General features: G+C 43.8%; 1 protein-coding gene across 11 annotated transcripts in view; it reads left to right on the top strand.

Moving 5' to 3' along the window:
* LOC139537615 (MAP/microtubule affinity-regulating kinase 4-like) overlaps nt 1–17,975 on the top strand; it is a 75,102-nt gene that overhangs the window by 26,082 nt on the left and 31,045 nt on the right. For 7 of the 11 annotated variants that reach the window (XM_071339141.1, XM_071339138.1, XM_071339136.1 and 4 more), the window contains 10 exons: nt 2,469–2,517; nt 3,337–3,402; nt 3,998–4,068; nt 4,279–4,335; nt 6,184–6,420; nt 9,642–9,761; nt 10,382–10,481; nt 10,749–10,858; nt 11,177–11,366; nt 14,940–15,166. In XM_071339141.1, the coding sequence (XP_071195242.1) occupies nt 2,469–2,517; nt 3,337–3,402; nt 3,998–4,068; nt 4,279–4,335; nt 6,184–6,420; nt 9,642–9,761; nt 10,382–10,481; nt 10,749–10,858; nt 11,177–11,366; nt 14,940–15,166 (1,227 nt within the window). The remainder of the gene's footprint in view (nt 1–2,468; nt 2,518–3,336; nt 3,403–3,997; nt 4,069–4,278; nt 4,336–6,183; nt 6,421–9,641; nt 9,762–10,381; nt 10,482–10,748; nt 10,859–11,176; nt 11,367–14,939; nt 15,167–17,975) is intronic. The other 4 variants (XM_071339142.1, XM_071339140.1, XM_071339137.1 and 1 more) reach the window with 1 other exon arrangement.

The following is a 17,975-nucleotide window of genomic DNA, read 5'->3' as shown; positions in this document are numbered from 1 at the left end:
CCGAGTACCTCTCCTCCGCCGGCAGTGTTTTGGATCAGCCTCTGGAATCAGTTCAATTGCCCTGAGGGGTACGAACAAAGGATCTGATTCTGGAAAGTCATATTCCTGGTCGTAATGCTGGTAATGCTGGTTACCGCCAGTCAATATATCCAAAAGTTCTTCCCGGCTGTATGTAATAACACACAAAAAAATCTGGGCTAACAATGTAAGAAATAACACATTAAAAAAACACTGCAAAGTTTCCTAAGAGCTCGAAGCACGGCGGCCCTATCTGTCGGCGCAATTTTAACAGAATGTAGAAGCATGGTGGCTAAGACAAACTCCCTAGAAGGCAGGAACCTAGGAAGAAACCTAGAAAAACCACTCTCTGAGGGGTGGCCTGTCCTCTTCTGGTTGTTCCCGGTGGATATTATGAGAGTACATGGCCATTAAGGCCAGATCATTCTTCAAGATGTTCAAACGTTCATAGATGACGAGCAGGGTCAAAAAATAATCACAGTGGTTGTAGAGGGTGCAACAGGTCAGCACCTCAGGAGGAAATGTCAGTTGGCTTTTCATAGCTGAGCATTCAGAGGTCGAGACAGCTGGTGCGGTATAGAGGGAGAGAGAGAGGGAGGGAGATACAGAAAAATACCCTCAAATAAAAAGTGACATTCTGTACTGTCTCCTCTGAATTTGATTTCAAATCCAAAATGCTAGAGTATAAAGCCCAATTTCTAATTGTATCTTCACTGTCCATAGATGAGAACTGTATTATGTTATGTATGTAATTTATAGAATGAACTTGGTGTGAGAGTCTTAATGATCGTATAACATTTATTTTTGATCTATTGTACCTGTTATTTCTTTGAAGATATATAGGATGATTCAAATTCCTAATCTTTCAGATGGCCACTGTGTGGGTTCTAATGCATGGCTACTTTGTCTTTCCCTTGAGATAGCACTGTTCTTGCCTGGATGACATGTCTTACCAAGATCTGTGATCTTATGCCTATGCCCTTCCTTGATAGGTCCACCTAAATTCTCTCGCTTATCTTCTATTGGGCAGCGGTGCAAGAGAGGAGACTGATTGGATGGCTGCTTGAGACCAAACAATGCGATTGGGCCATTGTCAGAGACAACACGTACTATCTATCAGATTTGGCCTAGATTGATGAGAGTGATCCGGGATTGGCTAGCAACGAGAGAACGCTCTACAATTGGCGTTGATAACATGCTGCTTTACATACCCGTGGCTAGAGAAAATCCTCAATACAGAAGACATGAAAGAGCCCATATTAGCATAATCTGGTCTGTTACGCATAAAGAAGGAAGGGGTAGAGGGAAAGAGAGAGTTGGGCGAGGTAAAGAGACAGAGGAGAGAGTTTGGTGAGAGAGTGACGCGTTGGGTAGTGTTAATGCTATCTAGAGGTGGTCAGAACTGTGTCAATTTTAAGTACTTGCACTAATAAGCCTCACAAGATGATTATACGACTGACAATCAAATGCATCTGTACCCTATATCTTGTATTAATGGTATATCAGTGACAGTAGGTCAGATAGGCGTTTGTTATAGCAAATGTGCTGGGGCATGTTTGGTCTGTGGAATTATGGGATTTCTGGACGACGACGGCAAGACATCGGGGGGCGGCATCATCGTATCCCATACTTCCCTCTGGCACAGCTGGAGAAGCGAGGAAGGGCCTAGTCTTAATACCCGGGTCGCTATGGCAACAGTGACGTTGGGCAGTGCCGGAGTCTTTAGACTGAGAAAATAAGGGATTGAATGAAGGAGGAAACAGAGGGAGAGAGAGACATATAGAAAGAGGGGGAGGAATGAAGAAATAGGATATAAAAGCTTATCATACTATCTTTTTTCTGAGTCTGACTTGAACCCCACCATATTCCTGCAAAATTATACACGTGGCTGACGTTAGACCACGCACTTCATGCGAGACTTCCTACCACAATCTACCACTGTTTAGACAGCAGGAATATGGTGCGGTTTGGACAAAAGTTGGATTAAAATGTTTATTTTCATATCAAGGGACACATTTCACTTAACGTAGAGTTGCTACAGATTATACATATGTTTTTTTTTTTTTGTGAGGCCGGCTATATTGTGGTATGGTTATTTTCTGTCGCCAATCACCAGAACGATGCACAACTCAGGGTGTCCAACCAATACACAGACTCCCGATGTTGTGCCACAAAGCTAGGACCTTATATATATTGTGAACCAGATGAGCCAGATAGATGGTTCAAATTAAAAATCCTTCTTTATGACAATGCATTTGAACTGATTTCCTCCAATACTGTAAGTGTAAGCCTTACAGCAGTTTGAATTGAAAATGCATAACATTTTGAAAAAACACATGGTACACATTGCTGTAACATTTACTCTCAGTTGAAGACCCCATATGAATATGTTCTATATATATTATTTGTATTCTATTCACTTCTAACAAAAATCCTTCTGCCTTTTGCAGCTTTTTCGAGAGGTTCGGATAATGAAAGGTTTAAATCACCCAAACATAGGTAAGGGCCTGCATTAAGTGAGTGAGTGAGTGAGTGTGAGTGTGAGTGTGTGTGTGTGTGTGTGTGTGTGTGTGTGTGTGTGTGTGTGTGTGTGTGTGTGTGTGTGTGTGTGTGTGTGTGTGTGTGTGTGTGTGTGTGTGTGTGTGTGTGTGTGTGTGTGTGTGTGTTTGGTTTGTTTATGTTGATACATGCTGTGTTGTATCTATTCTATATTTCTATCAAGCGTTTGTGCTAGTATGTACTGAACTGTACCACCATCCTATGCATTTGTGCTGGTGTTTATGCTGTGTGTCTGTCTTTCACATGATCACACTATGTCTATATGTAGGCTACTATAGTGCTGTATACTTATGTTGTGGCCATGGCTTAAATGTACCTTTAGTCCGCAGTCAATGTACTAGTCCATGTTGTTTGTGTATAGTTAGTATAGCATAGCATAGCTTAGTATAGCATAAGATAGCATAGCATACTGATAGTAGTGTGTGTAGTCTAAATGGCTGGTCCACTCCTGTCTCATCCACCCAGACAGCAGGATTTTGTCTAGGCCTCTCACTGTATATGTTGAATAGACTACACTATTAGCACATACAGTTGCTAGCTAGATGCGGGGGAAGGAGGGCCCAGGGTTGGGTTGGCGAGGGGAACGGGATTTTCTAAAGCTGAAATATGATAAAAATAAAAAACACATGGCATTAGACTAGACCGCTTTCATGCCCCGCTGGATTTATCAGACAGAGATGTGTGTTTTCTTAGTTTTTTTTTTACGAAAGGAGATTTTATTAATAATTTTTTATCTGATTTTGTTTGTGCCTATTACAGTGCAGCTGTTCGAGGTGATTGAGACTGATAAGACCCTTTACCTAATCATGGAGTATGCCAGTGGAGGTGGGTGCATCTGCCTTCCTATCTGTTCCAATAGACCTAGCTGCTGTGTCTCCGTAATGGCGGATTAGCTTGTGTTTGATTGACAGGGGAGAAAAGTATAAATAAACCAATGGAGATGACTCAAAACCATAACTGAACACAATGGTTGTACAGTACGTACTACTACTGTATGTGTAAGTAAACATAACCTAATGTTGCGTATTTTACCTTTTGTGTTCTACGAAATTATATTGTAAATGTAGGGGGGGATTTCGGTAATAGGCTTATAGCTAATGACAGGATTTAGTGGCCAGGGAGAATATTTCTACCAGCTGAAATGTCATTAGGATAAAATCTGGGAGGAAGCAGGCCACAGCCTCACAGTCTCTGTCACTATAACATTAGTGTTAGGCCTTTGATATTAGCTACTGGAAAGATTTTAGTTTAACTGTTAATGATGGTTGAAAATACTGCAGATTCAACGAGCACAATATGAGTACATTATGGAACCAGAAAAGGGTTTAAGGAAGATTGAGTGTACAGTATGATGCATTGAAACATATTTTGTCACATACAGTATTTCCCTCATCATATTGACCACTCTCTTTGTTTTAAGGTGAAGTGTTTGACTACCTCGTATCTCATGGTAGAATGAAGGAGATTGAAGCCAGAGCCAAATTTCGACAGGTATGACGACCACGGTGCCTCGCACACTTGTCTGTCTGTCTGTTTCTCTGGCTGTCTAGCTGTCTTTTTAGTCAGTCTGTTTGTCTGGCTTGCTGGCTTGCTGCTTGCTAAAGCTGTCTGTCTGTGTGTGTATGTCAATCTGCCTGTCTGTATGTATGTTTGTGTGTCTGTTTGTCTGTCTGTCTGATTACCTGTCTCTCTGCCCTCTAGATTGTGTCTGCTGTCCACTACTGCCACATGAAGAAAATTGTCCACCGAGACTTGAAGGTGAGAATGCTGATTGAATATACACTTAGCAAAAATATAAACGCAACATGCAACTATTTCAGATTTTACAAAGTTACAGTTCATATAAGGAAATAAATCAATTTAAATAAATAAATTAGGCCCTAATCTATGGATTTCACATGACTGGGAATACAGATACAGTATGCATCTGTTGGAAACAGATACTTTAAAAAGAAAAGTAGGGGCGTGAATCAGAAAACCAGTCACTATCTGGTGTGAACACCATTTTCCTCATGCAGCACATAGTGTTGATCAGGCTATTGATTGTGGCCTGTGGAATCGTGTCCCACTCCTCTTCAATGGCTGTGCAAATTTGCTGGATACTGGTGGGAACTGGAACATGCTGTTGTAAACGTCAATCCAGAGCATCCCAAACATGCTCAATGGGTGACATACCTGGTGAGTATGCAGGCCATGGAATAACTGGGACATTTTCAGCTTCCAGGAATTGTGTACAAATCCTTGTGACATGGGGCCTTGCATTATCATGCTGAAACATGAGGTGATGGTGGCGGATGAATGGCACGACAATGGGCCTCATGATTTCGTCACGGTATCTCTGTGCCATCGAGAAAATGCAATTGTATTGTCCGTAGCTTATGCCTGCCCATACCATAAACCCACCGCCACCATGGGGCACTCGGTTCACAACGTTGACATCAGCAAACCGCTCGCCCACACGACGGCTGCCATCTGCCCTGTACAGTTGAAACCGGAATTCATCACTGAAGAGTACATTTCTCCAGCGTGCCACTGGCCATGGAAGGTGAGCATTTTCCCACTGAAGTTGGTTACAACGCTGAACTACAGTCAGGTCAAGACCCTGGTGAAGACGACGTGCACACAGATTAGCTTTCCTGAGACGGTTTCTGACAGTTTGTTCAGAGATTCTTCGGTTGTGCAAACTCACAGTTTCATCAGCTGTCCGGGTGGCTGGTCTCAGAAGTCCTGGGCTGGCGTGGTTACACACACAATTGGACGTACTGCCAAATTCTTTAAAACAACTTTTATGGTAGTGAAATGAACATGAATTATCTGGCAACAGCTCTGGTGGACATTCCTGCAGTCAGCACGCCAATTGCACATTCCCTAGAAACCTGAGACATCTGTGGCATTGTGTTGTGTGACAAAACTGCACATTTTAGAGTGGCCTTTTATTCTCCCCAGCACAAGGTGCACTTGTGTAATGATCATGCTGTTTAATAAGCTTTTTTATATGCCAGACCTGTCAGGTGGATGGATTATCTTGGCAAATAAGAAATGCTCACTAAAAGGAATGTAAACAAATTTGTGCACAAAATTTGAGAGAAATAAGCTTTTCGTGTGTATGGAACATTTCTGGGATCTTTTATTTCAGTTCGTGATACATGGGACCAACACTTTACACGTTGTGTTCATATTTTTGTTCTGTGTAAATTATTTGTGATTGTAATTTTCATTATAATCCTCAACATAAAAATTGTGACCTTGCAGTCAGTCATCCTCCTATTTTATAGATGTGAACGTTTATGGATGTACAGTACATGTATTTATAGATGTGAAATGGGTAGAGAAAATAGATACGTCTTCTGATTGTTATTGGATATTATGTCCCTGAACATAAACACAGACAGACGCAGTGTGAGTCACTTCTTCTCCCAGTCTTTCCGGACTACTCTATCTATATGAATCCTGGATGACTGCTCTCCTTCTCCATCTCCCCACCTCCATCCCTCCATCCCTCCCCCTCTATCCCTCCGTCCATCTGCTCCATGTATCCCTCTACCCCTCCATCCTTCTTTCCCTCTACTCTCTCTCGTCCCTCTCTTCCCTCCATCCCTTCTCCAGGCCGAGAACCTCCTGCTGGACGCCAACGCCAACATCAAGATCGCCGACTTCGGCTTCAGTAATGAGTTCACGCTGGGCAACAAGCTGGACACGTTCTGTGGCTCCCCGCCCTATGCTGCCCCGGAACTGTTCCAGGGGAAGAAGTACGACGGGCCTGAGGTGGACGTCTGGAGCCTGGGGGTCATACTGTACACGCTGGTGTCAGGGTCGCTGCCGTTCGATGGGCAGAACCTCAAGGTGTGTATGTGGGGGAGGTGAGGCAGTGAGGCGTTGGGTGTGGGGGGGGGGGGGGGGTTAGAGGTGGATGTCTGTAGTCTGGGAATCAAACTGTGCACTCTGGTCCTTCGACCAGCTGCTAATCCGAACGCTTCATAGGATATAGTGTTGTAGTGAGTGCAGAGTGCATTAAGTGTACAATGGGTGTCTTATTTCAAATCAAATCAAACCAAATCAAATTTTATTTGTCACATACACATGGTTAGCAGATGTTAATGCGAGTGTAGCGAAATGCTTGTGCTTCTAGTTCCGACAATGCAGTAATAACCAACCAGTAATCTAACCTAACAATTCCACAACTACTACCTTATACACACAAGTGTAAAGGGATAAAGAATATGTACATAAAGATATATGAATGAGTGATGGTACAGAACGGCATAGGCAAGATGCAGTAGATGGTATAGAGTACAGTATATACATATGAGCTGAGTAATGTAGGGTATATAAACATAAAGTGGCATAGTTTAAAGTGGCTAGTGATACATGTATTACATAAAGATGGCAAGATGCAGTAGATGATATAGAGTACAGTATATACATATACATATGAGATGAGTAATGTAGGGTATGTAAACATTATATTAAGTGGCATTGTTTAAAGTGGCTAGTGATACATTTTTACATACATTTCCACCAATTCCCATTATTAAAGTGGCTGGAGTTGAGTCAGTATGTTTGTAGCAGCCACTAAATGTTAGTAGTAGTAACAGTCTGATGGCCTTGAGATAGAAGCTGTTTTTCAGTCTCTCGGTCCCTGCTTTGATGCACCTGTACTGACCTCGCCTTCTGGATGATAGCGGGGTGAACAGGCAGTGGCTCGGGTGGTTGTTGTCCTTGATGATCTTTATGGCCTTCCTGTGACATCGGGTGCTGTAGTTGTCCTGGAGGGCAGGTAGTTTGCCCCCGGTGATGCGTTGTGCAGACCTCACTACCCTCTGGAGAGCCTTACGGTTGTGGGCGGAGCAGTTGCCGTACCAGGCGGTGATACAGCCCGACAGGATGCTCTCGATTGTGCATCTGTAGAAGTTTGTGAGTGCTTTTGGTGACAAGCCGAATTTCTTCAGCCTGCTGAGGTTGAAGAGGCGCTGCTGCGCCTTCTTCACAACGCTGTCTGTGTGGGTGGACCAATTCAGTTTGTCCGTGATGTGTACGCCGAGGAACTTAAAACTTACTACCCTCTCCACTACTGTCCCGTCGATGTGGATAGGGGGGTGCTCCCTCTGCTGTTTCCTGAAGTCCACAATCATCTCCTTTGTTTTGTTGACGTTGAGTGTGAGGTTATTTTCCTGACACCACACTCCGAGGGCCCTCACCTCCTCCCTGTAGGCCGTCTCGTCGTTGTTGGTAATCAAGCCTACCACTGTAGTGTCGTCCGCAAACTTGATGATTGAGTTGGAGGCGTGCATGGCCACGCAGTCGTGGGTGAACAGGGAGTACAGGAGAGGGCTCAGAACGCACCCTTGTGGGGCCCCAGTGTTGAGGATCAGCGGGGTGGAGATGTTGTTACCTACCCTCACCACCTGGGGGCGGCCCGTCAGGAAATCCAGTACCCAGTTGCACAGGGCGGGGTCGAGACCCAGGGTCTCGAGCTTGATGACGAGTTTGGAGGGTACAATGGTGTTAAATGCTGAGCTGTAGTCGATGAACAGCATTCTCACATAGGTATTCCTCTTGTCCAGATGGGTTAGGACAGTGTGCAGTGTGGTTGCGATTGCGTCATCTGTGGACCTATTGGGTCGGTAAGCAAATTGGAGTGGGTCTCGGGTGTCAGGTAGGGTGGAGGTGATATGGTCCTTGACTAGTCTCTCAAAGCACTTCATGATGATGGAAGTGAGTGCTACGGGGCGGTAGTCGTTTAGCTCAGTTACCTTAGCTTTCTTGGGAACAGGAACAATGGTGGCCCTCTTGAAGCATGTGGGAGCAGCAGACTGGGATAAGGATTGATTGAATATGTCCGTAAACACACCAGCCAGCTGGTCTGCGCATGCTCTGAGGACGCGGCTGGGAATGCCGTCTGGGCCTGCAGCCTTGCGAGGGTTAACACGTTTAAATGTTTTACTCACCTCGGCTGCAGTGAAGGAGAGCCTGCAGGTTTTGGTAGCGGGCCGTGTCAGTGGCACTGTATTGTCCTCAAAGCGAGCAAAAAAGTTATTTAGTCTGTCTGGGAGCAAGACATCCTGGTCCGCGACAGGGCTGGTTTTCTTTTTGTAATCCGTGATTGACTGTAGACCCTGCCACATACCTCTTGTGTCTGAGCTGTTGAATTGCGACTCTACTTTGTCTCTATACTGGCACTTAGCTTGGTTGATTGCCTTGCGGAGGGGATAGCTACACTGTTTGTATTTGGTCATGTTTCCGGTCACCTTGCCCTGGTTAAAAGCAGTGGTTCGCGCTTTCAGTTTCGCGCGAATGCTGCCATCAATCCACGGTTTCTGGTTTGGGAATGTTTTAATCGTTGCTGTGGGTACGACGTCTCCGATGCACTTTCTAATGAACTCGCTCACCGAATCAGTGTATTCGTCAATGTTGATGTTGGACGCGATGCGGAATATATCCCAATCCACGTGATCGAAGCAGTCTTGAAGCGTGGAATCAGATTGGTCGGACCAGCGTTGAACAGACCTGAGCGCGGGGGCTTCTTGTTTTAGTTTCTGTTTGTAGGCTGGAAGCAACAAAATGGAGTCGTGGTCAGCTTTTCCGAAAGGAAGGCGGGGGAGGGCCTTATATGCGTTGTGGAAGTTAGAATAACAATGATCCAGGGTTTTACCAGCACTGGTAGCACAATCGATATGCTGATAGAATTTAGGGAGTCTTGTTTTCAGATTAGCCTTGTTAAAATCCCCAGCTACAATGAATGCAGCCTCAGGATGTGTGGTTTCCAGTTTACATAGAGTCAGATAAAGTTTGTTCAGGGCCATCGATGTGTCTGCTTGGGGGGGAATATATACGGCTGTGATTATGTACTGTATGTCTGTGTTGGTGTGTGTCGGGGTTGGCCTGTTGTTTGATGTGTGTTTGACTATTTCTGTTTTCTTGTGTATTTGGTGTGTTGACATCAAGTTTGGTGTGTGCTTGACGATGTGTTTTTGGTCTGTGGTTGACAATCCGCATTTGGTGTGTGTGTTCGGTGTGTGCTTAAAAACGTGTGTGTATGTGTGTGTGTTTGTCACTGCCCACAGGAGCTGCGTGAGCGCGTCCTGAGAGGGAAGTATCGTGTGCCCTTCTACATGTCCACCGACTGCGAGGGGATCCTACGCCGGTTCCTGGTGCTCAATCCCACCAAGCGCTGCACCTTAGATGTGAGGAGAACCAACCACACATGCCTGATTCACACTATAGGACCAAACCAAACCGTATTGTGCTGGCTTGGATATTGTCTTTTCACATTGTCCTTTCTTGCATAGTTTTAGCAATTATAGTGGATGTGTAACTATGCCAGCCCAGTACAGCTTGGCTCGGTTCGGTTTGGCTCAGTAGTGTAAAAAGGGTATAACAGCAGTGCACATGTCACACACTAATACCCCAACATGTAATAAAGCTCCAAACCACTAGGGCCAGGACCATACCAGTATTTTTCCATGGCAATTTTTTTACACAAAGCAGACCAAACACTTTGGTCCTTTAAAAACCTCCTGTATGTTAAATATTGTGTGCTATAGCTTGGAAAATAAACACATGTGTCTCTGGATGACAACATAATGTTTTTTTCCAACATTAGGGTGGTTTTCCTTAAGAAGTTCAATCCACTTCGTGTTTTGTTTCCTTGCCACGATACTAATGAGTATTACGATACTGGTATACAAACCACCATAACATGAATTTCACCTACATCCCCAAATCTCCAACACACACACACACACACACACAGGATTTCCAACTTTAGCTACTCTAACATGGAATCTTGTTGTGATCTCCACAGCAAGTCATGAAGGACAAGTGGATAAACGCAGGGTATGATGAGGATTCCTTGAAGCCCCATATAGAGCCTGTTGAGGACTACAGTGATGCCGCTCGCATAGGTGAGCCAGCTATGTCCAGGCCACTGCGTTGCTATCCACCATTTCGGCACTAAAGGCAATGTGTTACTCTTCCATTTTGGCTCTGGTGGCTTATTTAGCCAGGTCACTTCATGCCTTTTGACATTCTTATGAAACACATTTCAGATACAGTATCCTTTCAGGTAATATCTGTTCATGAAATGTTAGCTTAAAATGAACTTTAACTTAAAATGATTTCCAAAATGGCCACCTTCTTTTTCCCCATCTCCCCTTATTTGTGGTCTTCAGAGGTGATGGTGGGGATGGGCTTTACTCCCGAGGAGATCAAGGACGCTCTGCTCAACCAGAAGTACAACGAGGTCACCGCTACCTACCTATTGCTGGGCCTCAAGAATGAGGTGAGCAGTCTGGGCCTGGCCACCAGAGGGAAGCACAAGATATCAATGTGCTATTACACAGAAAAACACTGCAGCCCTAGTAATCAGTATGTATACTGGATTTAGGTAAGAATATGTATTTTTGTAAGGACATACTAAAATGCTTATTTGATGAAGAATTATGTAGACAAACAATAGAGGTATTTTGATATTTATATAGGCGTATTATGTGAATGTAAAACAACATATCGGTACACGGAAAGCCACAGTGCTCTTGGTGGCTCCACATTTAGTCCATGCAGCTAGTTAACACCCGTGCTGTGGTTGTCTTGGTAACAGGATGGTGGCGAGTCTCGTTTGGCCAGTACCCTGTCCCTTGCACGGGTCCGGCCCAGCCCCATCACCAACGGGACCAACAAGCACTCCTTGGCCATTGCAGGCTCCTCTTCCTCCTCTTCATCCTCCTCGCACAGCAAGACCCAGCGTAGCGCTTCCACCTATCACAGGCAGCGGCGGCACAGTGACTTCTGTGAGTGTTCAACTGTGCATTCTGCTGCACCTTCTACTGTACCCTCTTGTTTACTTTCTACTGTAGATTCTACTGTACCTTCCCTCACCATCTCATACCCCCCCCCCCCCACAAACACAGAAATCCTAATTCCGCTCATGGTGTAGTGGACATTGTTTAGGTGCCGGAGCGCAATACAAATGTAAATAACATCATAATTTCTCAAAGTTTCTACCAACAGATAGCCTATTGAATATCATTATATAAAATGCATCCTCCAATTGCAACATCTGACCACATATTGATACAAGAATTTTATAATTTTAATACCCTCAAACACCAAGTTAGGTATACCTCATTTCAAAATAGGCCATCATCACTGTCAATCGTGAATGATAATTCTTCACGTTATACGGTGAAATGTACAAACTGCATCTGCATGCCAATTATTTGATCTCAATCAGTTTCATGGGAATATGCATTTATATATACATTTGTAGCACTTCAACAGAATTACACTTTTGTAAGTAGTTAGGCCTAACTGTCCTCTCCAAGATTAGCTGGAATTTAGTTGAAAGAATTTGAGAAATGTGATTGGTTGAAATCTTGTTTTGCGCTGCGCAGAATATCAGATCTCAACAACGATTGGAGAAGTGTTTATCATCACCAGTACCACATTCTTATGATACATATATTTTAAGCTCAACGTGATTGCGTGACGACAAGAGACAGGGTGGAATTGCAGTCACGTTGAGCTTAAAATATATGTATCATAAGAATGTTGAATAATGGCGTCGGTGGAGATGGCTGCCGATTTACGGCGTCCTAACCAAGTGTGCTATTGTGTGTGGTTTTTTTGTAACTTATTTTGTACATAATGTTTCTGCCACCGTCTCTTATGACCGAAAAGAGCTTCTGGACATCAGAACAGCGATTACTCACCTTCGAACTGGACAAGTATTTTTTCTTTAACGAGTCGGACATGTAGGATTTACTTCAGACACCCGACAAGGCCCAAATCCACGTCATTCGCATGAAGAGGAGACAGAGATATTGGGGACGTAGGTCAGGGTGCCTTGTAAGGAGCCGATGGCGTGGAGACTCTCACACGTTTGACGAAATTACCTTATCTTTCAGTCTAATACGGCTATTTACTTACATTTGTAGCACTTCATCAAACTGGACCATGTTAGCCCCTACATGGTCCAAGCACACCAAGACAGTCGTGAAGAGGGCAAATCTGAAAAGATTTGGCATGGATCCTCAGATCATCAAAAGGTTCTACAGCTGCACCATCGAGAGCATCCTAACTGGTTGATCACTATCTGGTATGGCAACTAATCGGCCTCTGAATGCAAGGCCCTACAGAGGGTAGTGCGTACGGCCCAGTACATCACTGGGGCCAAGCTTCCTGCCATCCAGGACCTCTATACCAGGCAGTGTCAGAGGAAGGCCCGAAAAATTGGGAAGTTTACATACACTTAGGTTGGAGTCATTAAAACTCATTTTACAACCACTCCACAAAATTCTCCACAAACTATAGTTTTGGCAAGTCGATTAGGACATCTACTTTGTGCATGACACAAGTAATTTTTCCAACAATTGTTTACAGACAGATTATTTCACTTATAACTCACTGTATCACAATTCCAGTGGGTCAGAAATGTACATACACTAAGTTGACTGTGCCTTTAAACAGCTTGGAAAATTCCAGAAAACGAGGTAATGGCTTTAGAAGCTTCTGATAGGCTAATCGACATAATTTGAGTCAATTGGAGGTGTACCTGTGGATGTATTTCAAGGCCTACCTTCAAACTCAGTGCCTCTTTGCTTGACATCATTCGAAAATCAAAAGAAATCAGCCAAGACCTCAGAAAAAAATTGTAGACCTCCACAAGTCTGGTTCATCCTTGGGAGCAATTTCCAAACGCCTGAAGGTACCATGTTAATCTGTACAAACAATAGCACGCAAGTATAAACACCATGGGACCACGCAGCCGTCATACCGCTCAGGAAGGAGTTCTGTCTTCTAGAGATGAACGTACTTTGGTGTGAAAAGTGCAAATCAATCCTAGAATAACAGCAAAAGACCCTGTGAAGATGCTGGAGGAAACAGGTACAAAAGTATCTATATCCACAGTAAAAACGAGTCCTATATCGACATAACCTGAAAGGCTGCTCAGCAAGGAAGAAGCCACTGCTCCAAAACTGCCATAAAAAAGTCAGACTACGGTTTACAACTGCACATGGGGACAAATATCGTACTTTTTGGAGAAATGTCCTCTGGTCTGATGAAACAAAAATAGAACTGTTTGGCCATAATGACCATCGTTATGTTTGGAGGAAAAAGGGGAGGCTTGCAAGCCGAAGAACACCATCCCAACCGTGAAGCACGGGGGTGGCAGCATCATGTTGTGGGGGTGCTTTGCTGCAGGAGGGACTGGTGCCCTTCACAAAATAGATGGCATCATGAGGATGGAAAATTATGTGGATATATTGAAGCAACATCTCAAGACATCAGTCAGGAAGTTAATGGGTCGCAAATGGGTCTTCCAAATGGACAATGACCCTAAGCATACTTCCAAAGTTGTGTCAAAATGGCTTAAGGACAACAAAGTTAAGGTATTGGAGTGGCCATCACAAAGCCCTGACCTCAATCCTATAGAAAATGTGTGGGCAGAACTGAAAAAGCATGGGCGAGCAAGGACGCCTACAAACCTGACTCAGTTACACCAGCTCTGTCAGGAGGAATGGGCCAAAATTCACCCAACTTATTGTGGGAAGCTTGTGGAAGGCTACCCAAAACGTTTGAACCAAGTAAAACAATTTAAAGGAAATGCTACCAAATACTAATTGAGTGTATGTAAACTTCTGACCCACTGGGAATATGATGAAAGAAATACAAGCTGAAAGAAATCATTCTCTCTACTATTATTCTGACATTTCACATTTTTTAAATAAAGTGGTGATCCTAACTGACCTAAGACAGGGCATTTTTACTCAGATTAAATGTCAGGAATTGTGAAAAACGGAGTTTAAATGTATTCGGCTAAGGTGTATGTAAACTTCCGACTTCAACTGTATTACCTCAATTACCTCGACTAACCTGTGCCCCCGCACATTAACTCTTTACTGGTACCCCCTGTATATAGCCTCGCTACTGTTATTTTACTGCTGCTCTTTAATTATTTTTTATTTTTATTTTTTACTTATCTTTTTTTGACTTAACACTTATTTTTCTTAAAATTGCATTGTTGGTTAGGGGCTTGTAAGTAAGAAAGTAAGCAAGCATTTAACTGTAATACCTGTTATATTCAGAGCATGTGACAAGTCAAATTTGATTTGATTTGGAGAGAAAACATTTCTGACTTACATATGGGACAAAAAAAAATTGTTGTTTAAATTTATAAAATGCGGGACATGATTGTTTGGTTACGGGACAAAATGTGGGACTGTCCTGCACAATCCGGGACATGTGGTCATCCTTCCCATATCCTCAGCTCCTGTCCTGTCCACTGACTAAGTGTCTGTGAGTGTGTGCATGTGTGTGTATCTGTCTGTGTGCCAGTGTTAACATGTGTGTTACCCCCTCAGGCGGGCCCTCCATGCCGGTCATGCACCCCAAGCGGAGCCCCACCAGCACAGGTGACCGGGAGCTGCGGGAGGGGCGCATGCCCCCGCGTAAGGCCAGCTGCAGCGTGATGGGCAGTCGCTCGCTGCCACCCTCCAGTCCCATGGTCAGCAGTGCCAATAACCCCAACAAGTCAGAGATCCCCGACCGCCGAAAGGAGATGACTGCCACCACGGTGAGGAACAGTGAGGTAGGATGGGTGGGTTGGGTGGTGGGGGGGTTATAGGGCTGCATTTGAAATGGCACCTTATTCCATAAGTAGTGCATTACTATACAGATTACAATACCATTTCGGACGCGCCCTGGGAAAGATTTCTGTTTCAAGATATGCGTTTGAAATGGCTTCCTATTCCCTAAGTAGTGCACTACTACACAGGAAATAGGGTGCCATTTTGGACGCAGTCTTGTTTAGGCAAATGGCTGCTAGCTATAAGACTCGTATGGGCACATTTCCACAGGGTAGTATGTAAGGGCGTTTTCACACAAGTTTGTTTGCTATAGTTCTTCATTTGGTCCGGTCCGATTCACATTACCAAATGTCAAATGAACAAAAATGCATATTCAAAACCAACACACACAGGCTATAGCAAGAGAGCAAGGAGGGGGTGAAAAATTAGGCTGTGTCATTTTCATAATATTGACTTTTACAGTGGCCTGTCACACAATGACTATGTCATGCAAATGTATGATATCAGAGTGAAAGTTTGCATACTTCTTTTAGTAGGCAATACATGTTATTGGTCCTACATACAATTTTTTTTTTTAAATGTAGGCCTATCTGAAATGCAGACATATACACAACAACTGTAATTTTGCACACAAGAAAGCATGCGATGTTAAAGACAAGTCCCACGAAGACTGCCCAAGATGTGCTCATTTCAACAACACACCAGGCTACTGCCAGTCAGCGCGGTGAAAGGATAACATTAGATGCACGGACAATTTCAGCACCACAGGAGTGGACAGTCAGGATAACAGGAACACCACTCCGGGGCTCACCTCAGAGCACAACCAATTAGGCTACATTGGTCATTGTCTCTATACCCATCAAATAACGCAAAGTTGTGTATACTGTATATACAGTGGGGAGAACAAGTATTTGAAACACTGCCGATTTTGCAGGTTTTCCTACTTACAAAGCATGTAGAGGTCTGTAATTTTTTATCATAGGTACACTTCAACTGTGAGAGACGGAATCTAAAACAAAAATCCAGAAAATCACATTGTATGATTTTTAAGTAATTCATTTGCATTTTATTGCATGACATAAGTATTTGATACATCAGAAAAGCAGAACTTAATATTTGGTACAGAATCCTTTGTTTGCAATTACAGAGATCATACGTTTCCTGTAGTTCTTGACCAGGTTTGCACACACTGCAGCAGGGATTTTGGCCCACTCCTCCATACAGACCTTCTCCAGATCCTTCAGGTTTCGGGGCTGTCGCTGGGCAATACGGACTTTCAGCTCCCTCCAAAGATTTTCTATTGGGTTCAGGTCTGGAGACTGGCTAGGCCACTCCAGGACCTTGAGATGCTTCTTACGGAGCCACTCCTTAGTTGCCCTGGCTGTGTGTTTCGGGTCATTGTCATGCTGGAAGACCCAGCCACGACCCATCTTCAATGCTCTTACTGAGGGAAGGAGGTTGTTGGCCAAGATCTTGCGATACATGGCCCCATCCATCCTCCCCTCAATACGGTGTAGTCGTCCTGTCCCCTTTGCAGAAAAACATCCCCAAAGAATGATATTTCCACCTCCATGCTTCACGGTTGGGATGGTGTTCTTGGGGTTGTACTCATCCTTCTTCTTCCTCCAAACACGGCGAGTGGAGTTTAGACCAAAAAGCTCTATTTTTGTCTCATCAGACCACATGACCTTCTCCCATTCCTCCTCTGGATCATCCAGATGGTCATTGGCAAACTTCAGACGGGCCTGGACATGCGCTGGCTTGAGCAGGGGGACCTTGCGTGCGCTGCAGGATTTTAATCCATGACGTCGTAGTGTGTTACTCATGGTTTTCTTTGAGACTGTGGTCCCAACTCTCTTCAGGTCATTGACCAGGTCCTGCCGTGTAGTTCTGGGCTGATCCCTCACCTTCCTCATGATCATTGATGCCCCACGAGGTGAGATCTTGCATGGAGCCCCAGACCGAGGGTGATTGACCGTCATCTTGAACTTCTTCCATTTTCTAATAATTGCGCCAACAGTTGTTGCCTTCTCACCAAGCTGCTTGCCTATTGTCCTGTAGCCCATCCCAGCCTTGTGCAGGTCTACAATTTTATCCCTGGTGTCCTTACACAGCTCTCTGGTCTTGGCCATTGTGGAGAGGTTGGAGTCTGTTTGATTGAGTGTGTATACAGGTGTCTTTTATACAGATAACGAGTTCAAACAGGTGCAGTTAATACAGGTAATGAGTGGAGACAGGAGGGCTTCTTAAAGAAAAACTAACAGGTTTGTGAGAGCCGGAATTCTTACTGGTTGATAGGTGATCAAATACTTATGTCATGCAATAAAATGCAAATTAAAATGCAAATTAAAATGCAAATTAATTACTTAAAAATCATACAATGTGATTTTCTGGATTTTTTGTTTTAGATTCCGTCTCTCACAGTTGAAGTGTACCTATGATAAAAATGTCAGACCTCTACATGCTTTGTAAGTAGGAAAACCTGCAAAATCGGCAGTGTATCAAATACTTGTTCTCCCCACTGTACACTACCGTTAAAAAATTTGGGGTCACTTAGAAATGTTCTTGTTTTTGAAAGAAAAGCAAATTTTTTGTCCATTGAAATAACGTGAAATTGATCAGAAATACTGTGTAGACATTGTTAATGTTGTAAATGACTATTGTACCTGGAAACGGCTGATTTTTTAAATGGAATATCTACATAGGCGTACAGAGGCCCATTATCAGTAACCATCACTCCTGTGTTCCAATGGCACGTTGAGTTAGCTAATCCAAGTTTATCATTTTAAAAGGCTAAATGATCATTAGAAA

Source organism: Salvelinus alpinus, chromosome 13 (genome assembly GCF_045679555.1).
Source record: "Salvelinus alpinus chromosome 13, SLU_Salpinus.1, whole genome shotgun sequence".
Taxonomy (NCBI): Eukaryota; Metazoa; Chordata; class Actinopteri; order Salmoniformes; family Salmonidae; genus Salvelinus; species Salvelinus alpinus.
Note: the sequence above shows the minus strand (reverse complement) of the source record. Positions and strands in the feature narration are given on the sequence as shown.